The sequence below is a fragment of the Danaus plexippus genome, chromosome 26 (assembly GCF_018135715.1).
Source record: "Danaus plexippus chromosome 26, MEX_DaPlex, whole genome shotgun sequence".
Lineage (NCBI taxonomy): Eukaryota > Metazoa > Arthropoda > Insecta > Lepidoptera > Nymphalidae > Danaus > Danaus plexippus.
In genome coordinates, this window is record NC_083554.1 from 1,929,142 (window position 1) to 1,948,444 (window position 19,303).

The following is a 19,303-nucleotide window of genomic DNA, read 5'->3' on the forward strand; positions in this document are numbered from 1 at the left end:
TCACCACATGACAGTAGTATTTTTATACAGTTACGTAGCCGACAATAGATGTCGCTGCCAGTTGGTTACCATACCTGTGGTTTAATGCACGATACACTATTCTTCTAGAGCAAATTCCGAAGTTCTCAAGGGCGAAGGGCATAAACTAATGAATTGATATCTTCTTATCTTTAATAACTAATTCGTTTTTATCTCCATCTCTTTGTCTATCTTGAAGTTTGTTTCTAATTTCATATTCCAATTCTCACTTAATAAGTTACTTTTGTTTACAGTCAGGCTAAGTAAACGATCAATTTATTGTCTTATAAATTCAGAGACACCAATCCATACTAAAGTACGGAAGCGTTTCTTTGAAATCTCAATAACAACAAGATCAATCATTTTCATTACCAAACTACATGCAGAATTTCAGCTGTTCAGTCATAAATTGTAATTGACATTGCAAACTTGTGGTATCAATACAATTTGTTCTTTAAACTAAGCCTTATGGGCTACTACTAAATAATTAAGTATTATTATATGTACTTATAATGTCTTAATTCATATAATTTTTCGATTTTCAACCGACTAGTACGAGTATCACAATAAGGTTATCGCCTATAAAAATATATACTGAATAAAACTATTATTATGAAATAAAACTATTTATTATTACATGTATTACAAAGAAACTTAAAACAATTTTAGTAAATATATATCTAGATCACATCACTTCACTGGTTTCATCTGCCATAAGCCATCATTCAAATAGTGACAGTTCTCTATGCCGACGCCCTTGTTGACTTTCGCTCTGTAAATAAGAAAATATAAACTTAACTATTATGTAATTGTTATTTAATGTATGTTATAGTGTAGTGCAATGTCAAGATTATCTCAAGTTACAATTGCATCAGTTAAAAGGTTATTAATTATCGGAAAATTGTAGAAAGCTTTCCGGATTTCTTTGACATGTAATTTTATCCACCCCGTATATATATTTACTTAATATAAATATCAATTTATTTATATTTCATAACTATTACATATCTTACACTGGGAAAAATTCAGATCGGTTTTCTTTATAGAATTTTTAGTAAATGTTACCTAAGATCGAGGAAGTTATATCTATATGTATATATAAATAAACCTAAGTAAAGAAAATCTGTCAAGTTGCCAATCCTTCCACTGATAATACGTCGGTTGTGTTAGTAACGAATGCTATATTGTTCTGTCAAATTGTCAACCCTTTTTTATAATGGAAATCAAATGTTCATGATACTTTTCTCACTAATCCACTGTAATTGTTGTTTCACGCTTCATTTTGAGGCAAGAAATTGCTATATCCAATGATATTGACGATACAGAAAATAAGAGACGAAAAATACCTTTACATAATATTCTTTATATTATTTTTATCTAAACATGACATATGTGCCTGTTAAAATGGTGTGAAATAACATTACCACACTCAGTTTATATTAATAGGTTCTTAAGTCCTTAAATCACAACTCACATATCATCAGTTGATAGTGAAGTTATGCCAACAGCCAACGCATGCTGCTTGCCCTCGGCCATAACAGCTACAACGCTGCCTTTCACTACACTCGACATACGTGCTCCAGGTGAAGTCAGTCCGGGGCACATTATATTAGCACCGCTAAGAACGAATCTTATAGCACCTTTGTCGACTTGCTGCATCGGTAAGAAGAATGGATCTGAAATAATATTATATTCAATATATTTCTTTATTTTGAACAATCATAACAATTAACTGTTACAATCTTCTGCCAACCTTCTGTAGCTTGAAGTAAATTTAATTAATATTTCTCAATTTACTGATACTGTTTTGAATTTAGATTACAATTAATATATATGTATATATATAGATCTTAATTGTTATATTTTAAGTTATCACTTTCAAAGATATATATATATATATAAATGAAAAATTATACCTTACATCTTACTATAATGAATTCCATACCCAAGAACTTTCTAGACTGATCATTCAATATAATATAGTTTTTCTTTTAGTGAAAATAGCAAAGTCAAAATAATAAAGTCACTTGCTAGTAAAGCATACTATATCTCGTTTTTGATATCAATTTAAAACATAAACACTAAACGAGATAAATGTACATAAATTATGGTCGACTTTTGAGATATTACAAAGTATATGACATAAAAATCAGAGAAATAAAGCTATTAATTCTAATATCCAATCAAAATGCTTATTTATATTCTATCAAAATGTCATAACAGTGAGCCAAATGCTGTAAAAACATGTTTACAATCATACAGATCAAAGTGCTAAGATTAGATATTACTTCCTCTACACTGTCAAAACAATTTGCATCAATAACAATTAAATTGGACGCAATTAAATAATTATATCAATACATTATAAAAAAAAAATAAACATTTACACATTCATCCATTCATATTAAAATGAGGTTTTTAATTAAATTCATATTTATTTGTACATAAATAACAAAGAATTTATACTAAATTAATATATTGTTTTTATAGATTGAAACTTATATATTTTTTTTATTTAATCTGTGGCTTCATTCACTACTGGTATGATATATCATTTAACCCATATATTTGACAAATTGCAATCATCTCAACTGTCAAAAATGAGTAATAGTATTTTTTTTTTTTATTTACATTTATGCAGCAGCCTCAAGGTTGGCATCCAAGGACCTTCTCTGTGTCTGAAGAACAGCAATTCCCCGGCACTGTTCACCATGATCTCGATGTGGTCATGACTAGAAACAACAAATTATTGAATACATAATATATTTATTCATTTTTAAAGATTATGATACCTTTACTGTTCACAGATTAAATCAGGAAGATAATTAAAACAGTGCCTATAAATACCTTATTTAAATAATAACTTATTATACTAATTTAGGTTGTGTATGATAATTTTATTTATTTAGAAATTAAATGAAGGTACAGTTTTTTAGGCTAAGTTTTGCAGTCAGCTGTGATTCAAGACTAACAATTTTTAACTAAATATCATATAAAATAGCTGCAATCCGTTTTGTACTACCTCTGAAACTATCTTTTGTATAAAACCATAATAAGATTGTTTCCTAATAACATATACTTTAAACTTCACGAAACCAGTTAGAACATTTGGGACGAAAAGACATTAAAATAAATAGCCAGAACGTATTCACGAAAATCAACAACAAATTACTTTTAACTATAAGATTTTATATTGACGTTATGCAAATAATAATAAGGAACTAAAATTAATTATAATAGAGATAAAATTATAATGTCATTAGTTCTTTGTTTTAACGGAATCAAGTCCGAGAGTATTCTGCATACAAAGTCCAAGCCACGTCATGGAATAAGATGACCTTAAGGCTCAATGACTATTATCTAATCTTGTTATATTATTTCCATAGGATACACTATGTCAAAGTAATCTGGTCTTTATATAATATGCAATACGATTCATATTACATGTTAAAATTAATTAACTCCATGTGCGTTTATGTACACCCACACTATTCACGGTTAGTCATTTTGTTAGCACTGTCATTATTTAACTGCATAGGCACAAAAGCCCTTGTGTTACATAATAAATTATGACGGATATTAATTTAACGACAGGAATAAGTAATAATAGGATCAGGATATACCGTTGCATTCGCCATTACACTCGCACAGATTATATTAACGTCCCTCGCATCACGTGTGGCATGACACAGTTATGTTCGAATAATTGCGTAAAGGATTTAACCTTGAGAATTACATTACTTTTGTTACGCTCTAACTATCATTCGCTGTTCAACAAGTTTACTTTCCGATAAATTGAGTCACACATTTAAATCGTTATTTTAATCACACGAAAATACAAAATTAGCTTGACTGTATATTTGAGAACCGAGTAACATTTATAATTTTTAATGGGAATTAAAATAATATTTGTTGGTCCTAGAATACTAAACAAAGGCGATTCTAGGTCGTGACTCGTGATCCACGCGTGTGTTCATGAAGATTTAACTGATATGACCTTGAAATAGCTCCCAAAAATGTAAATAAGTTTTTTACACATTCCACTTTATGATTTTATTAAGAATCAATAGATTCTATATAATTCTAATAGGTAATAACCTGTAGACTTTAAATTTAATAAAAATAAACGAAAAATTCCTACTTAACGTCATTGGATTATATCAAAATAATTCTCCCAAGACAAATTAATTATGATTCCGATTAATTACAAAGGCGATTGATTCCTTATAAATTATTATCAAACGAAATCTGGTTTTCAAATTTGATTCCAAATTTAAGAACCATATTCTAAATTTAAATTCTGATTAATTACAGCCAGTAAAACTCACCATTTGACAATCCTAAATGTATCCTTCTTGGGTAGTACTTGGTCAATGTGGTTCTCCAGATGTGGGTACAGTTCCAACAGACGGGATCTGATGCCCTTCTGTACCGAGGACTTCAGCTGCTGAACGCCTGAAATGCTTTCCTTTTCATCAAACCTGAAGAAAAGAAAAGATCTTCAATATTCTGCCTGAATAGTTATAAATGAGGTGTTATATTAGAAGTGAATTGTAAAATTAATAAAAAAGGCATAAAATAAAAAAATCGTATAATACGTAAATACTTTAAAAAATACGAAATATAATTCTGTTTAAAGGAAATCATGTTTGTTAAGACCAAAGTCGATAATATCTTATATACTTCGACTTAAAATGATTTAAGATCACCGGTCTTATCAAGTCTAGCAACTGACAGTATCAACATAAGTTTACGAATGAAATATCTGAAACGCTCCTTTTGTAGTAAGACAGCGCTAACTTATGGTAAGCATAATATATTTATGTTCAGAGAGTATAAACACCTATCCCACTTACTAAATAAATTTGTTGATAAATCAACAATTGGCCGTCAGACAGTGAGAATCTGTACTACAAGTACTATTTTAGTATTATAGTAATTACATATTATTACATTTTCCCAAACTTCATTACTTTTTTGTACATATTTAATACGTTTCAGACTCAAGACGGTGTGTATGAATTTACCTTCTAACTATCACTTATGAAGAAAATTTATTAAAAAGCTTTACTTTATTTAAAAAATAAATTTAAGAATATTTATATATAGTTAATGAATTATAAACGATCAAATAAATTAACGGATGACATAACATTCACATTAATATAAGATTTAAACATGTACCTATACGTTATGTAATGAATTTTTTAATTATTTGTGATTTTTTTATAAAAATATCGTTAATGCAGGAGAACGTATTTTTTGTTTTATAATAATCAAACATTTTATTTAAATAGCAATCTTTCGTCATGAAACTATGTCAGTTATTTGTGGATTCTTTGCAGTAAAATAAAAACAGAACTCGCGCCTTTTTAGTCGTAATTTTTTTTAGACGAATACCTCGTAATAGATTTATTGCTTTAGAGACATTAATTAATCTGTCGTTTATAAACATAAAACAACTTTCCTATATAGACATTTATAATAATGTGTTTGATAATTTATTATTTAGTTTGCGTGTGGACTATGGACATAGGTAGTTTTTAAAACCGATAAAAATACGAGTTCACGCTAAACTGATTACACCAAGATAAAAATATAGGGATGGCTGTCAAATATATTTTCATAGAATAAAAGTTTTGTAATAATAAAAAAAATCAATAGACTAATATTCAAATGACATGATTATCTTAATCGGAAATCCTTAAAAAAATAATTTGACAGAATCTATGCACATTTTATTATGAGCATATTTTATTTTATATGAATTGAGATATGTGGCAATTAAATTAGTACAGTAATTATTATAGATTTAAAGTTATAAATAACAACAACACATTGTTGATTGAATGGCAGCCCTATACACTTTGAAGCCGTGGTACCACGTGCTAGATATATCACGTGTTGGACATCACCCACGATAATGTATATATACATATATATATATATATATATATACATATATATACATATATATATATACATATATATATATATATATTTACATTATATACAGGATAAGTCTTCCCTATTATAGAATACAAATAATCCTTTGGAAGTAATAGTATATAACTATGTATGTAAAATAATACACAAAACATAGGATTATGATAATTTTATCAGATCGATTAAATCTTTAGCTTTTGACTCCTAATAATATGATAAATGCGAAAGTTTGTGGGGGTATATGTGAGTATGTTTGTAACTCTTTTAGGCAAAAACCACTGAATGTATTTCGATGAAACTTCACAATAATATAGCTCACATATCAGAATGAAACATAGACTACAATGTATTCCGAAATTCTGTAGACCCCGCGGGATCAAGGCAAAACCGTTGATGTCACGCGATAGACTATAGATGTCGCTGACAGTTGGTTATCATAGCTATTGTTTTAACCCAATTTATTCATAACTCTGAACACAACCACGATGTTCGCACGGAAGAAGCCGCAGGCAAATAATAGTATATAATATATATCTAAAACATTTCTAGCATTTATAATATTATGCACAATACTTTGCGTTTTAGAGCTTATTATTTTAATGTACGTTATCGTGTGAGGAAATACGTTAACATTTGTAATGATATTTATTTTTTATATATTGATATCAGAATAACCTGATTATTATTAAAACTTATATTTGTTAGTGTTGTTGAAAATTATATATAAATAAAAAATAAATATTAAAAACATTACAACATAATTAAAAAGTAAAAATTTAATTAAAAAATATATTAAACAAATATATCGAAAAACATTTTTGAGATCGGGAAATATTAATAAATTATTGTAATTCATTAGCCCCAAAAAATACATAGACATACCTTACACGTGACAAATATATATCTTTGTTGTCACAACACAGACATGATTAAAATCATCCTTAATTACGAAATAAATTAATTTATATATTAAAAAGTATTTTAACAGGAATCTAGTTATTCAAGTCAAGTCAGAAAAAGTACGGTTGCTAGTCATCTTGGATTTAAATGGAAAAACCTTTGCTTGTAATTAAATAAGGAAGGAAAAAAATGAAAACATGCGGTTGAATGATATTTACATATTTTAAATTATACAACGCGTAATGTTCAATTATGAATTTATCCTGTAAGCTTTTTCATATAATAAAATAAGAATGGATATTAATGTTTCACGGTTATATTAGTTTTTTATGACGAGCCTGTGACGACCTTGGGACGTCCTTGACGTAGATAAACTCCGAAATTTAGGAACAGATTATAACGGAATGATTAAGACTTGATTATGATGAACTTTATGATGATGATGATGATGATGATGATGATGATGAACTGACAGATAGAATATATGAAGTTTTATAAATATAATAATACATAATATGCGGAAGATGTCGCAGATTACTCCCTTATGATTGTATATTGATATTTGTTATATACTCGCGTGATTTTTATCAGACAGATTTTGATAAAGCCTCACTGTAATGTAGCCCAGACAGCAGTATGCCAACCACATGTTTGCTTTAACACACTAAATACGAAGCGTTAACAGATTCCGTTCAATTTTCACACGTATAGACTACAGCATTCACCAAAGTTATTGTATGAGAATTGCAAAAACACGTACGTAGTAACACGTTGAGAACTTGTGTTAAACGACTGAATAATAAATATCAATCAATACTTTACTGTATATAATAAAACAAAGTCTCTCGCCGCGTCTGTCTGTCTGTCTGTTAGCGATAAACGGAAAAACTACTGCACCGATTATCAAACGGTTATGACCACTCGATAGCGTGATTTTCGAGGGAGGTTTTAGTGTATAATTTGTTAAGTTTTTGTATTTACTTATGTGTACATTAACGATATTTGTTTAAGAGGTCGGGAAAAACGAGCCGTCTGAAAGCTTTTAACGAAAACGCTGCCTAAAGTCTTTGAGATATTACAAAATAATATATGTTGGCATTGTGTGTCCTATACAGGTAGGTCTACAGAAAATGTGTCTATACCTTAAGGATAACATACCATATCCATTTTACAATTCTTAAAAATTGTCATTCCTAAAGCGTTTATTGGAAAGCTATTTACATACATACGGTATCTCATCAAAATAAATTACTTCGTTTTTAAGCCTACATCAGTATATGTAAAATACTCTTTAAATCATTTTAATCGGGCGGACCATTTCAAAGTTATCATAATATAATTTTAATAATTCTCAAAATTAAATGGGCTATTTTATATTTTTTGTAAAGAGCTCGTGCGAAACAGGGGCTGGGTCCTAGTTTAACATAAAGACAAATGGATTATATATTAGCTATTGGATGAATTATTGATAAATTTTCTTTTATTCTATATAAACTACACGTGACAACCATGTTGTTGTGATCAATATTGGTTAAAGTAGCTATTATCGATTGGAAGTGACCTCCGCTAAGGTAACAAGGTCGGTTGTGCCATAATTTCAAGGTCGCGGAGTCACTTCAATTTTTCGCTTTTGTTGGACCATATATACTTACCAAAAGCACGTTTACCACAAGTTTAAATCTTCACTACACACCAAGCGTTTCCCGTATCTCAGTCAGTAACGTATGTTTTTATAATATACGCTGGCTTGCGAATGATAAACTTTAATAACACCGTATTTCATGACACAAGCAAACATGTACTAAGCAAGCTGAATAGAATTTACATTTATACAAATCACTTATTTATAAAATTTTTAAACAAAGTTATGGGTTGTGAATTAGATACAAATATTGTAAATAATTATTTTTTATGTTAAAGTAATAAAATGCTATAATGTAATTTTTGCATACCTATTGTTATTTCATGACTCTATTAGCCTAGTTAAATGTAACAAGCCTTTGTATGCAACACGTAGAACGATTTGATGTGGAAATGTACCTTAACATACGATCGCTCCGTACCATTAGTTTGCGTGCACAAACCAAATACTGTCAGTTTTCTAGTTTTTGATTTATATACCTCCGTTGATAGTGTCGTGTGACAAGATTCATCAATGAATTTTTTTTATTGTATTCAGTTCGGCAATAAAACTCATTGTGCTTACAAAATTTGTCGCTCGGTGCATTGTTTTTTTTTTGACGTTTTTTTTACAATTATAATTTTTGTCAACAAAAAAAAAATATTTTTTTTTATATAATCAACTTCTATGCACTCATCAAATAGGTCAGACTAAGTATAATTATATAAAAAATATATACAAACTGTTTGAAAACGTAAAGATATTAAAATTAATATAGGTTTTATATATATAAACAAATTTTATAAAATAAAGAGTTTTATTATAAAAATAATAAAAAATAAAACATCATTTCGAATAATAAAAGCCTTTCATATAATATGTCCTACATATCTTGAGATAACCGCGAATACACAAACAAACATAATGAGATCTAAGATTTTCGCGAGTATTCATTTAAATGAAACTAGTATTATTCGGATTTACTACGCGGATATTATTATTTAAAAACTACATAATCCCGACGTCTCGTCTGCCCGTGATCACGGTTGCTGCAAAGTAACCGAAACGTCGGGATTATGTAGTTTTTAAATAATAAAATCCGCGTAGTAAATCCGAATAATACTAGTTTCATTTAAACAAACAAACATGACACAAATACAGAATTTCTTTTACTGAATCAAGTTAATAATAATTGGTATTAACCATTGAATAAGTTATTTTTAAAGTATTGTAATTATCTCGTAGATAAAACTGAAGGCCTCTGAAATTTTGATATACATTTAATTGATTAAAATTTAGAATGATATAAAACAATCACTTTAGTTTATGCAAAAGTTAAGGATATTAAACGTTTATTAACATACGTAAATTAGATGTTGAAAATGCTTTTGAAATTCTTCAAAAAAAGAGTTAAAAAAAATAAATCAATTAGTTTTAAGACTGGTTGAAACAAATCCATTTTAAAAAGAAAAAAAAAAGCTTGAATACACAAAAAACATGTATATTAAAACAGCACCCGCCATACATCCGTTAACCAACTACCCAAAAATTAACCGTTCAGTAACCTCGAGAATAGTGCAAGAGACCAAATTTCAAGGCAATCGAGTAAAAAGATAATGTCATATTTTTATGATCTACATGGTCTCTTGTACTATATAACAGAAACGTTCTTGTTTATTAAGATAAAGGTCAAATTTCTCATATCTTATTATATCATCCAAAAGCAAACTATCTCTTATAGGATTCTACCTCGTAATATATCCCGATCAATTAATGTTGAGATTTTTTAAGTTTGTTTTACATGCAAATATGGTTTATACTCTTTAACTTTTGATATACAATATACAAACTAAGCTGTTTAAATTTATATATGTATTTTTTTATCCTCTGTGCTGGTAAAAATTTAACTGGACTAAAAAAAATGCCATTATTACATAAAGTCCTTTTTGGTTTCCTGCACAGAGTATACTATAATTTTAATTAAAAAAAAAAAGTTGACATTGGCATCACATTCAACAATTCCAGTGTGAATGAAGCCATAAGATAATTAAAAAAACTACAACGAGCAGATTCTAATGAGAATGTAACACGAAATAAAACGTTAATTAATTTATCAAATTAAATGCTTAACATATTATTTTACAGATAAATAGACAATTGCCTATTAAAATTTTCGACGATCATTAACATTAATGAGAAGAAAATCTCTTACTTATTCATTTAAACAGAAATTAAATACCAATATTATTTTGAACGATTTTATTATTATTTTTTCTAGTCTAGTAAAAGAATTTGATTTTTTTAGACTAACTCGTTCTGTAAAAACTCATCTTACGTGTAACTCAGTTCAGTACTTATATTTATTTATTATTAAATTAATACACATATATGTACATATATATAAACATATATATTATGATTGCATTATTATCTATATATATGAAAATCCTAAGTTGGTTTGTCTATGCTTCAAAAACTCAAAATGTTCTACACTGATTCAGCTGAAATTTTGACAAGATAAAATTTGACACGATATTTAAAAAAAAAACAAATTTAATTTTGCGGTTCAATCCCTAGACCCGATTACTGTACCAACCGCAAATAATAAGCTTGTACCGTCACCCGCAGTGGTGTTCACTAAAGGCCGCTGCACATAGCTAAGATACTATAATATAAGAGACAATCTTATTTCTGAAATGTTTGTTTACAGAGTCGTGTAACCGATAGACCGTGGAAAAGACGCTAACTAAGGGAAAAACTCAATTTCTGACAAGTCATTATACCACACGGACAAAGGCGCGGGCAAAAGCTAGTGTTTTAAATAAAAATCAATTAAACATTCACGTAACGGAAAATTTCTTATACGTTCGACCTCTGAGGAAATGTTATATACATAATATGTGTGTGTGTGTGTGTGTATTTTTTTATATTAACACAACAAACAGAGACTTTATAAATAAAATTATTTTAATATATCATAACAAATCACAGAACAAAATTAAAAATATAACATATCATTATCATTGTATTGAAATAAAATAAATATATTGAATTAACCAAGTTTCAACTAAATCTTGTAATTATTTAACTTTTCGTTTGTTTCAATTTTACGTTGACCTTGAACAATATACATATGCTTACCACGAGTTTGTATGTCACACTACACTCTGAGTTTTGAGTTTTATAAAACTTTATACATGATAGTATCAACGTATTTCAATCAAACGTGTCAATCAATAACCGTTAACTCTCCGTATGTATAGGGTTTTCCATTAAGGGCGCTTGATCTTTGAAATGCAAAAAAAAATACATGTAGGAAAGATATTTGCAAATTTTTTTTTTTATTTGAAAGGTCTATTGACCCCATTATGTATAGAATATGACAACATTCAAATGACCGCCACGGCTTCGGTTGGTGGCGCGCACACGAAAGGTCCAATTTTCGATGACTCTGGCGCACAAATCGGGCTGTATTTGATCGATGGCGTGGCGTATGTTGACTTTGAGGGCATCGGTGGTTTGCGGCTTGTTGGCATAGACCTGCGACTTAAGAAAACCCCACAAGAAAAAGTCCAGCGGGGTCAAATCGCACGATCTCGGTGGCCAGTTCACGTCGCCTCCGCGCGAGATGACCATGTCCAGAAATTGCTCGTGCAGAACTTCCATCGTAGCGTGTGCTGTGTGGCACGTAGCGCCGTCCTGTTGAAACCACATGTTGTCCAGATCCATATTCTCGATTTCAGGCCAAAAGAAGTTGGTTATCATCGACCGGTATCGCTCACCATTGACGGTGACGGCCACACCATTATCGTTTTCGAAAAAATACGGACCAATCACGCCTCCGGCCCAAAATCCGCACCAAACAGTCACTTTCTGCGGGTGCATTGCCACTTGGTGAACCTCGTGTGGATTGGTCTCGTCCCAAATACGGCATTTTTGCTTGTTGACATAGCCATTCATCCAAAAATGCGCCTCGTCGCTGAAGATGATTTTTTTGCCAAAATCGGCGTCAACTTCCAACTGCTCTAATGCCCAGTCAGCGAACACACGGCGCTGTCTATGGTCATTAACCTTGAGCTCTTGGGTCAGCTGGATCTTGTACGGGTGCAGGCTCAAGTCACAACGCAAAATTCGCCAAGTTGTCGTCTGCGAAAGGCCGAGTTCCTGTGCGCGACGCGGAATTGACTGCCGCGGGTTTTCGAGGACACTGTCGCGCACAGCGGCGATATTCTCGGCAGATCTCGCGTTACGTTGACGCACGGGAACCGGCTGATTGTTAACTGACCCGGTTGACTCGAATTTGTCCACCAATCGACGCATAGTCGACTCGGCAGGACGATCATCGCGACCGTAAGACGGGCGAAGTGCGCGGAACGTTGCTCGAACTGAAGACCCATTTTCATAAAACAATTTTATGATTTGCACGTGCTGCTCGACACTGTAACCTGCCATGGTGGTTTGGGAGGACGGAATGAATATAACACACTGCATTTGACAGCTGTCACTCAAACAACATGGCCGCAATCAGCTGTCAAAGTTCAAGCGTCCCTATTGGAAAACCCCATAGTATTACGATTGAAACTTCTTGTAACGTTCCGTTACATGATATATGCAGTCGTATATAGTCTTTTAAATTTCTTAAAGTTGAATAAAATATAATAATAAAGTATCACAATTACTAGATGTTTTGAAATAGCTTTTACTTATACGAACAAAAAATGTATCATCTTACTTGTATGTATCGTACGTTAATTACAAACAAATTTATATTCTGTAATAACGACATTGTAATCAGAGATCTGGGCCCATGAAAACCCTCGAGGCTGAGATCTTACCCCTAGAACAGTTTAGGGTTCAAAGTCAGATACAAAATCCCTCGTGACGGGTAATTTATAAGGTATGTCATATAATATAATCCCATTTAAATGAAACTAATATTTTTCGGATAAACTACGCGGATTTTTATTATTTAAAAAACTACATAATCCCGACGTTTCGGTTACTTTTCAGCAACCGTGATCACGGGCAGACGAGATGTCGGGATTATGTAGTTTTTTAAACAATAAAAATCCGCGTAGTTTATCCGAAAAATATTAGTTTCATTTAAATGGAAAAAAACTCGCGAAAATCTTAGATCTCATTAATATGATTCTATTTAAACGTGATGTTATAAAACATGATAGTAATTATTTAAATAAATAATTAATATAGAAGCAATTATATACATAGGTGTATATTGTAACAATATACCAAAACAAAAAACCCGCTAAGGATTGTATTTAAAAACATTAAACAAGTGCTAGTCGGACACGCCCATGAAGGGTTCCGTAGCAGCAAGTAGATGACATAATATAAAAGTTATTGTAGTGCGTTGTAACTTTGATCGATGTTTTATAAAAAGAAAATAACTTGGTTTTACATAGTGTTTGTATGAACGACTAAGTTGTATATGCGTTTTTTGAAAATGTATTATTTCTTAAAAACTAATAATGATATCTCGTTCAAACCAATTTTCGTTGAAACTTTCCATTGAAATCTACAGCATATATTTTTTTTTGTTTTCCCACTGTCTTATTTTAAAATTAAGAAGGGGAGACACTCATTTTTCCACTTTGGAAGCTATCTTTCAAACAATTGATTTTGACGAAAAATAGTTTTAGGAACCTTAATGTCTTTTTTAAAGCCCTATCCATAGACACCAGTTCCATGTATGGAGTGCCCCCCTTTAATTTTTAAATTTATAATTTTTTATTCAAAATTCATTCATTCATTATACAACATACAAAATTCATTCATTCATTCAGAATACATAAACTTAAAAAGTTTCAACTATGTAGACCCAACAGATTCGGAAATAAATGGCTGTGACATACGGACGGTCGGAAGATCGGACGGACAGACAGACATGACGGATCTATAAGGGCCTTTTGCCATTTGGCTACGGAACCTAAAAAGGTAATGCCATAAAAATGTAATCGATTTGAAATCACGTTTTTTCAGTCACGTAAATCGAAGTATGTATTCTTAAAATTTATGTTAAATTTGTTTTCCATATATACGATTGACACACTTGATTTTCGTTTTAATATGTAAATTGCATAATATATTGGAATAATAATTATTGTTCAAGATTTAATTATTACTTAAAAATAAATAATAATTTATCCCGTTACGATATAATCACCTTACGGTAGCCTATTTCAGTCTTGTCACGTGCAGTCTGAAGCTTATATTTTTTATGGCTTCCTTAAATTCCGAGCCATAGAATATTCTAGATCGCTTGAAGGACTAGAACCCAATGCATACTGTAATTATCGCGTCATAACACTGAAGTGCCACTTGTAGTGTTTCACTATTGTGTGGAGTTTTAATTTTTTCTTTTCACAACTTCCTCGCACAAAGGTATATGTTTTGTAATCCTTAAAAAATATCTGTAAGCTTAATTGAGTACAAATAAAATTGTCATTTTATATTATATTTTTAATAACAATGGTTAATCGCCTTATAATATGTAAACCTTTATTAATACATTTAAATTGTCTATCGACTTCAAAATACCTTGGAATTCTCAAAGATTTATCCTCTAAATGAAACTAATATTTTTCGGATATACTACGCATGCTTTTATTTTTGTAAAAAACTACATACTTCATACATCCCGTCTGCCCGTGATCACGGTTGCTGACAAGTAACTGAAACGTCGGGACTCTTTACATTTCATGTTATGGAAAAAAAAACAACAAGAAAATATACCTAAAAGAATTCACATATTGTTTATAAATAACTTATTTGAAGTTTTAAACGCAGGATTAAAAATGCCCACAAAAAAAATCATAATTAAACGAAGTAACAATTCTAATGAGAAGCTTAAATAATTACATCTTAGTTGTTATTAGTCTGATCAGCGCATGACACGCAATTTTAGGAAACGGATATCGGAAAGAGTTAAATAAACTCTCCTATCATAGGACTCGACATCGAGGACGGTACAAACGAGTACTGATATGTTATCTAAAGGTATTTCGAAATAGTATAGACAGTATGCTCGCAATTGAACGATATTAAAAAAAAGAGTTTTAAGATTTAAAAAACCTCCATGGTTTGTCTAAAATAAAAGCATTATCGTCTTTTCAATTAATCTTTATTGCATAATCATAATTTTAATCCCTTCAAACAAACAGTAATCAAACAGTTAATATAATGAAACAATTAGAACTACAAAATACAAGTGAAATTTCAAAAACAAAAATTAACAAATAAATTTTGATGAAAATATTGTCTTTCTTAATCAATCCAAGGTCTTTTGGAACAATGAAGAGTGCTATGCCTTTAAGAATGAAAAAAAATGAGAAAAGAGTGCAAAAGTACAATTTATTTGACGTTCTGAGCCCACAGACAATAATTTCCATCAATTATTTTATACTATTCTTTCAACATCCTAAATAATGTACCTAACCCATAGAGCTCAGTTTTTTTTTTTATATTTACAGTTTATTTTTTTTAATTTTAATAAAATAGGTTTTATGAACACTTACAATTTAGAATATACATTTTTTTTTAAACTAATACAGACTGCATCAGGACTATTGAAATCAAAATATTCTTTTATCTGTTGGAATGTGTTCTGCTATTAATTCCAAGAGAATTCAACTTAAATATAAACTTTATTGAGATTCTAGATATATGTTAGATGATATGAATGTGAAATAAATATTATTTAATACTATAACAACAAAAGACAAACAACAAATTGAACTAGACAAGACTAAATATGAAGTAACAATAGCTTTCATACAGTTTATGTTTTCAATGTATAAAAATTAAAAGACTTTAGGATTTTTATTGTTTATATTTAAATAAATTTTAAATGTTTCTTAGAAAAAGTCGTAAAATAATTAGCGGAATGGAGAGTTAATGTTGATTATGTAAGCGGTTACAGTGTGCAAATTAAGTACATTCTATAAAATATATTATATCAAAAATCTTAGTCCATAAGGTTGCAATAAACAAAACTCAGACTATTTCGTGCATGTGTTGGCTGTATCGGCTTGTGTTCCCCAAAATTGTCTACTACAAAGGATCCATCATAAATTATATGAAAACAGATTTGAAAATAAGATTCAAACTTTATGAGTGGAATTAAATTTATTTTTTATTAGTCTCATGTTAGTGCTTCATGGCCATTAAACCTGCCAGTTTTATAAAAAACTTAGAAAAATCGATTTAGTTAGTTACTTGTTAAAAAAATATACAATGAAACTATTAAATGTTTGTAACCTACTTAAAGTTATCTATGGTCTACTATCACATTTGGTAGGGTCGAGGCTAGAAGGCAATGGATGATGGAGGCATCGAACACTCACCGACGGTTACGCGGTACGATGCAAGTTCACTGATACCGTGATAGTGGACAAATGCAGCCACAATCACAAGCACATGGAATATCTGGTGAGATTGGAACCAGATATCACATTTACCGGGGAACCAGCGTTCAGGTACTCTGAGGGCATAGAACATAGCCCCCAATATGTAGAGCAGACCCATTAGCACCAACCAGCCGAGAGATGCCTTACTAACTTGGCTAAACCAGCCCTCAGTGATACCATAATGTATAGCCGGCACTACACCAGACAGACCAAAACCCATGAACACTCCAGCTCGAAGGGGACGGAGTCGAGGCTCTGAGAATCTATCCCAAAGTGACACTATAATAGATAATATACCTAAAACAATCACTACAGACAAGTATATTATTTTAGGTCTGTAGTGACAGTAGAAACTGTAATACAGCCAAGGAACGAACGAACCCATTATGAGCAGTGCTATGCCACAATAGTCGAGCTTTGAGAACAGTTTACCAACCATTTCCGAATGGCAATACAGTGTGTGGTAGGCAAACGAAAAACCGAGACATACTATAGCGCCAATGAAAAAAACACCGAAGATCATTTTCTCTTGCATTTGTATTTCGATAGAGGGCCGTGTCAGGAAGTAAATGGCGACGCCAATGAACGCGACACAGCCGAGCAAATGAGTCCAGATGTTACCAGTCTCGGTGTGAATACGGAAGATGGAAGCGAAGCAGGCACTAAAAGACGGCAGTGGAGGTCTGTGGCCTTTATGTAGATAGTCGTTGTCTTGCAGCCAACGGGGCAGATGTCTGAAGTGACACACGTTCCACGACGCCTCCCAAACCTTACGAACGAATTCCTCGGCTTGCTCAGCCGCGTTATGGGCCAGAGCACCGAGATCGATTTCATCGGATAGCACGCCTGCTTTTAAAACTTCAGCCATTTCCGCGTCGAGTAAATGTTGATCCTCCGGCGTGGACGGCAGCGGGCATCCTTCCTCTTCCTCGGCGAGGACTTCGTCGAGTTCGTCGATATGAGAAGCGAGACTCTCGGCTTCTGGATCCCATCCCTGCCGTCGTCGGAGTCCATCAGACGACACACTATGGGACCCCGTGTCAGAGTCGACTTCCCACATTTTGGACGTCTTCGTTACGCAATTACACGAATGTAATAACCATCCGCGGTAACGTCGTTCGTAAACAATCTGAGTAAAGCAGTCGAGTTTCACAAGAAATCCAGTTACGTCACGGAATAGAAGCACGAATACACGAAACACAGAAAGTCTTTTGTTCTTTTATCTTTTCTTTAGTTTTGTTATAATCACGGATTGTAACTTTCAAAATCGACGGATAAAAAATTATAATATAATATAAAATGTAGCCACGTATCGAACAAACAACAATCAATTTAGAACAGCTGCAAGGAACTGTTAAATATTCGCCTGAAACCGTTCTCCAATAACCATGTCCATTTTCTAAATATACCTATCTCTTTCATACAAATGATAACACATTATATTTCTCTTTCACTCTTCTGTAAAGATAGCTTCAGCTGCCAAATAGTGTTGTCCGTAACATTATACAATTAATTCCAAAACAATACTTTTTTGTATTTCGAAAGAGAAAAAATTAATGAGCAATAAAATTATAAGGTTCTATAACATACAACGACATGTCAAAATATTACTTTATAAAAATATTAATATTTTTCTGAGATTTAGCCGATGAAGTCATAATTTTTTTTAAGCAAACTTTTATTTGAATTAAATAATAATATTATAATGACTTATAAAAAAAATAAAATGAAATCATTAATATACGTTCGCCTACATCACTAATATTCATACAACGTCACCGAACTTTCGTAATTTTACTTACGTCTGATTGGTTAATAGAACATTACGTCAATAATTCATTTGACAAAGCATAAAGCCGTATAACCTCAAACAATATTTTTTCTATTTTTCGCAGTTACTCTTACAAACAAATTTATATAAAAGAGCTGTACTTACTTTTTGAACATTATTTCGAAGTTGAATGCACTGAATTTACAAAACAATAATAGAGAATTATTGTATATCAAATTATCACGACAGCCAAAGTTTGAACACAATTGTCAAAATACAACCTTCAAATTTAAGCCAATGGAAATCCAATTCCTACTTACCTCTCATTCGTTATATTATGGCAAAAGGCATAGATAACCAATATCCAACTAAAAGTTAAATAATAAATATTATAGTAGTGAAATTTTTAAAATATACGCTTAATAACTATGGTTTATTAAAATTAAAAACAAACATTTAAAATACTATATTCAAATTTTATTTTTTTTTTGTTCCTATATTTAAGTACAAAAATAAACTACTTAAAATTATTAAATAAAAATTCAAAGTACACTGTAAAGAAAAATCATTCAAATTATTTAAATAACACGGGCAAATAAATAAATTTTTACAGTCGCGAAA

At 31.0% G+C, this 19,303-nt stretch overlaps 2 protein-coding genes and 1 long non-coding RNA gene across 3 annotated transcripts; 1 reads left to right on the plus strand and 2 right to left on the minus strand.

The window, feature by feature from the left end:
- Nucleotides 1–625: 625 nt before the first annotated feature.
- On the minus strand, nucleotides 626–18,997 carry LOC116774249 (malignant T-cell-amplified sequence 1 homolog). The gene is made up of 5 exons (XM_032666907.2): nucleotides 18,848–18,997; nucleotides 4,347–4,499; nucleotides 2,650–2,750; nucleotides 1,493–1,694; nucleotides 626–790 (listed from the first exon to the last, which is right to left on the minus strand). Exons 1-5 carry the CDS (start codon nucleotides 18,856–18,858, stop codon nucleotides 709–711), a joined length of 549 nt encoding a protein of 182 aa, XP_032522798.1. The 5' UTR covers nucleotides 18,859–18,997; the 3' UTR covers nucleotides 626–708.
- LOC116774250 (uncharacterized) lies at nucleotides 759–2,831 on the plus strand. Its single transcript, XR_009753206.1, has 2 exons — nucleotides 759–900; nucleotides 2,660–2,831. It is a non-coding gene; the product is annotated as an uncharacterized LOC116774250 (long non-coding RNA).
- On the minus strand, nucleotides 15,611–18,290 carry LOC116774245 (adiponectin receptor protein). The gene has a single exon (XM_032666903.2). The coding sequence runs from the start codon at nucleotides 17,969–17,971 to the stop codon at nucleotides 16,811–16,813; it is 1,161 nt and encodes a 386-aa protein (XP_032522794.1). The 5' UTR covers nucleotides 17,972–18,290; the 3' UTR covers nucleotides 15,611–16,810.
- Nucleotides 18,998–19,303: the final 306 nt, after the last annotated feature.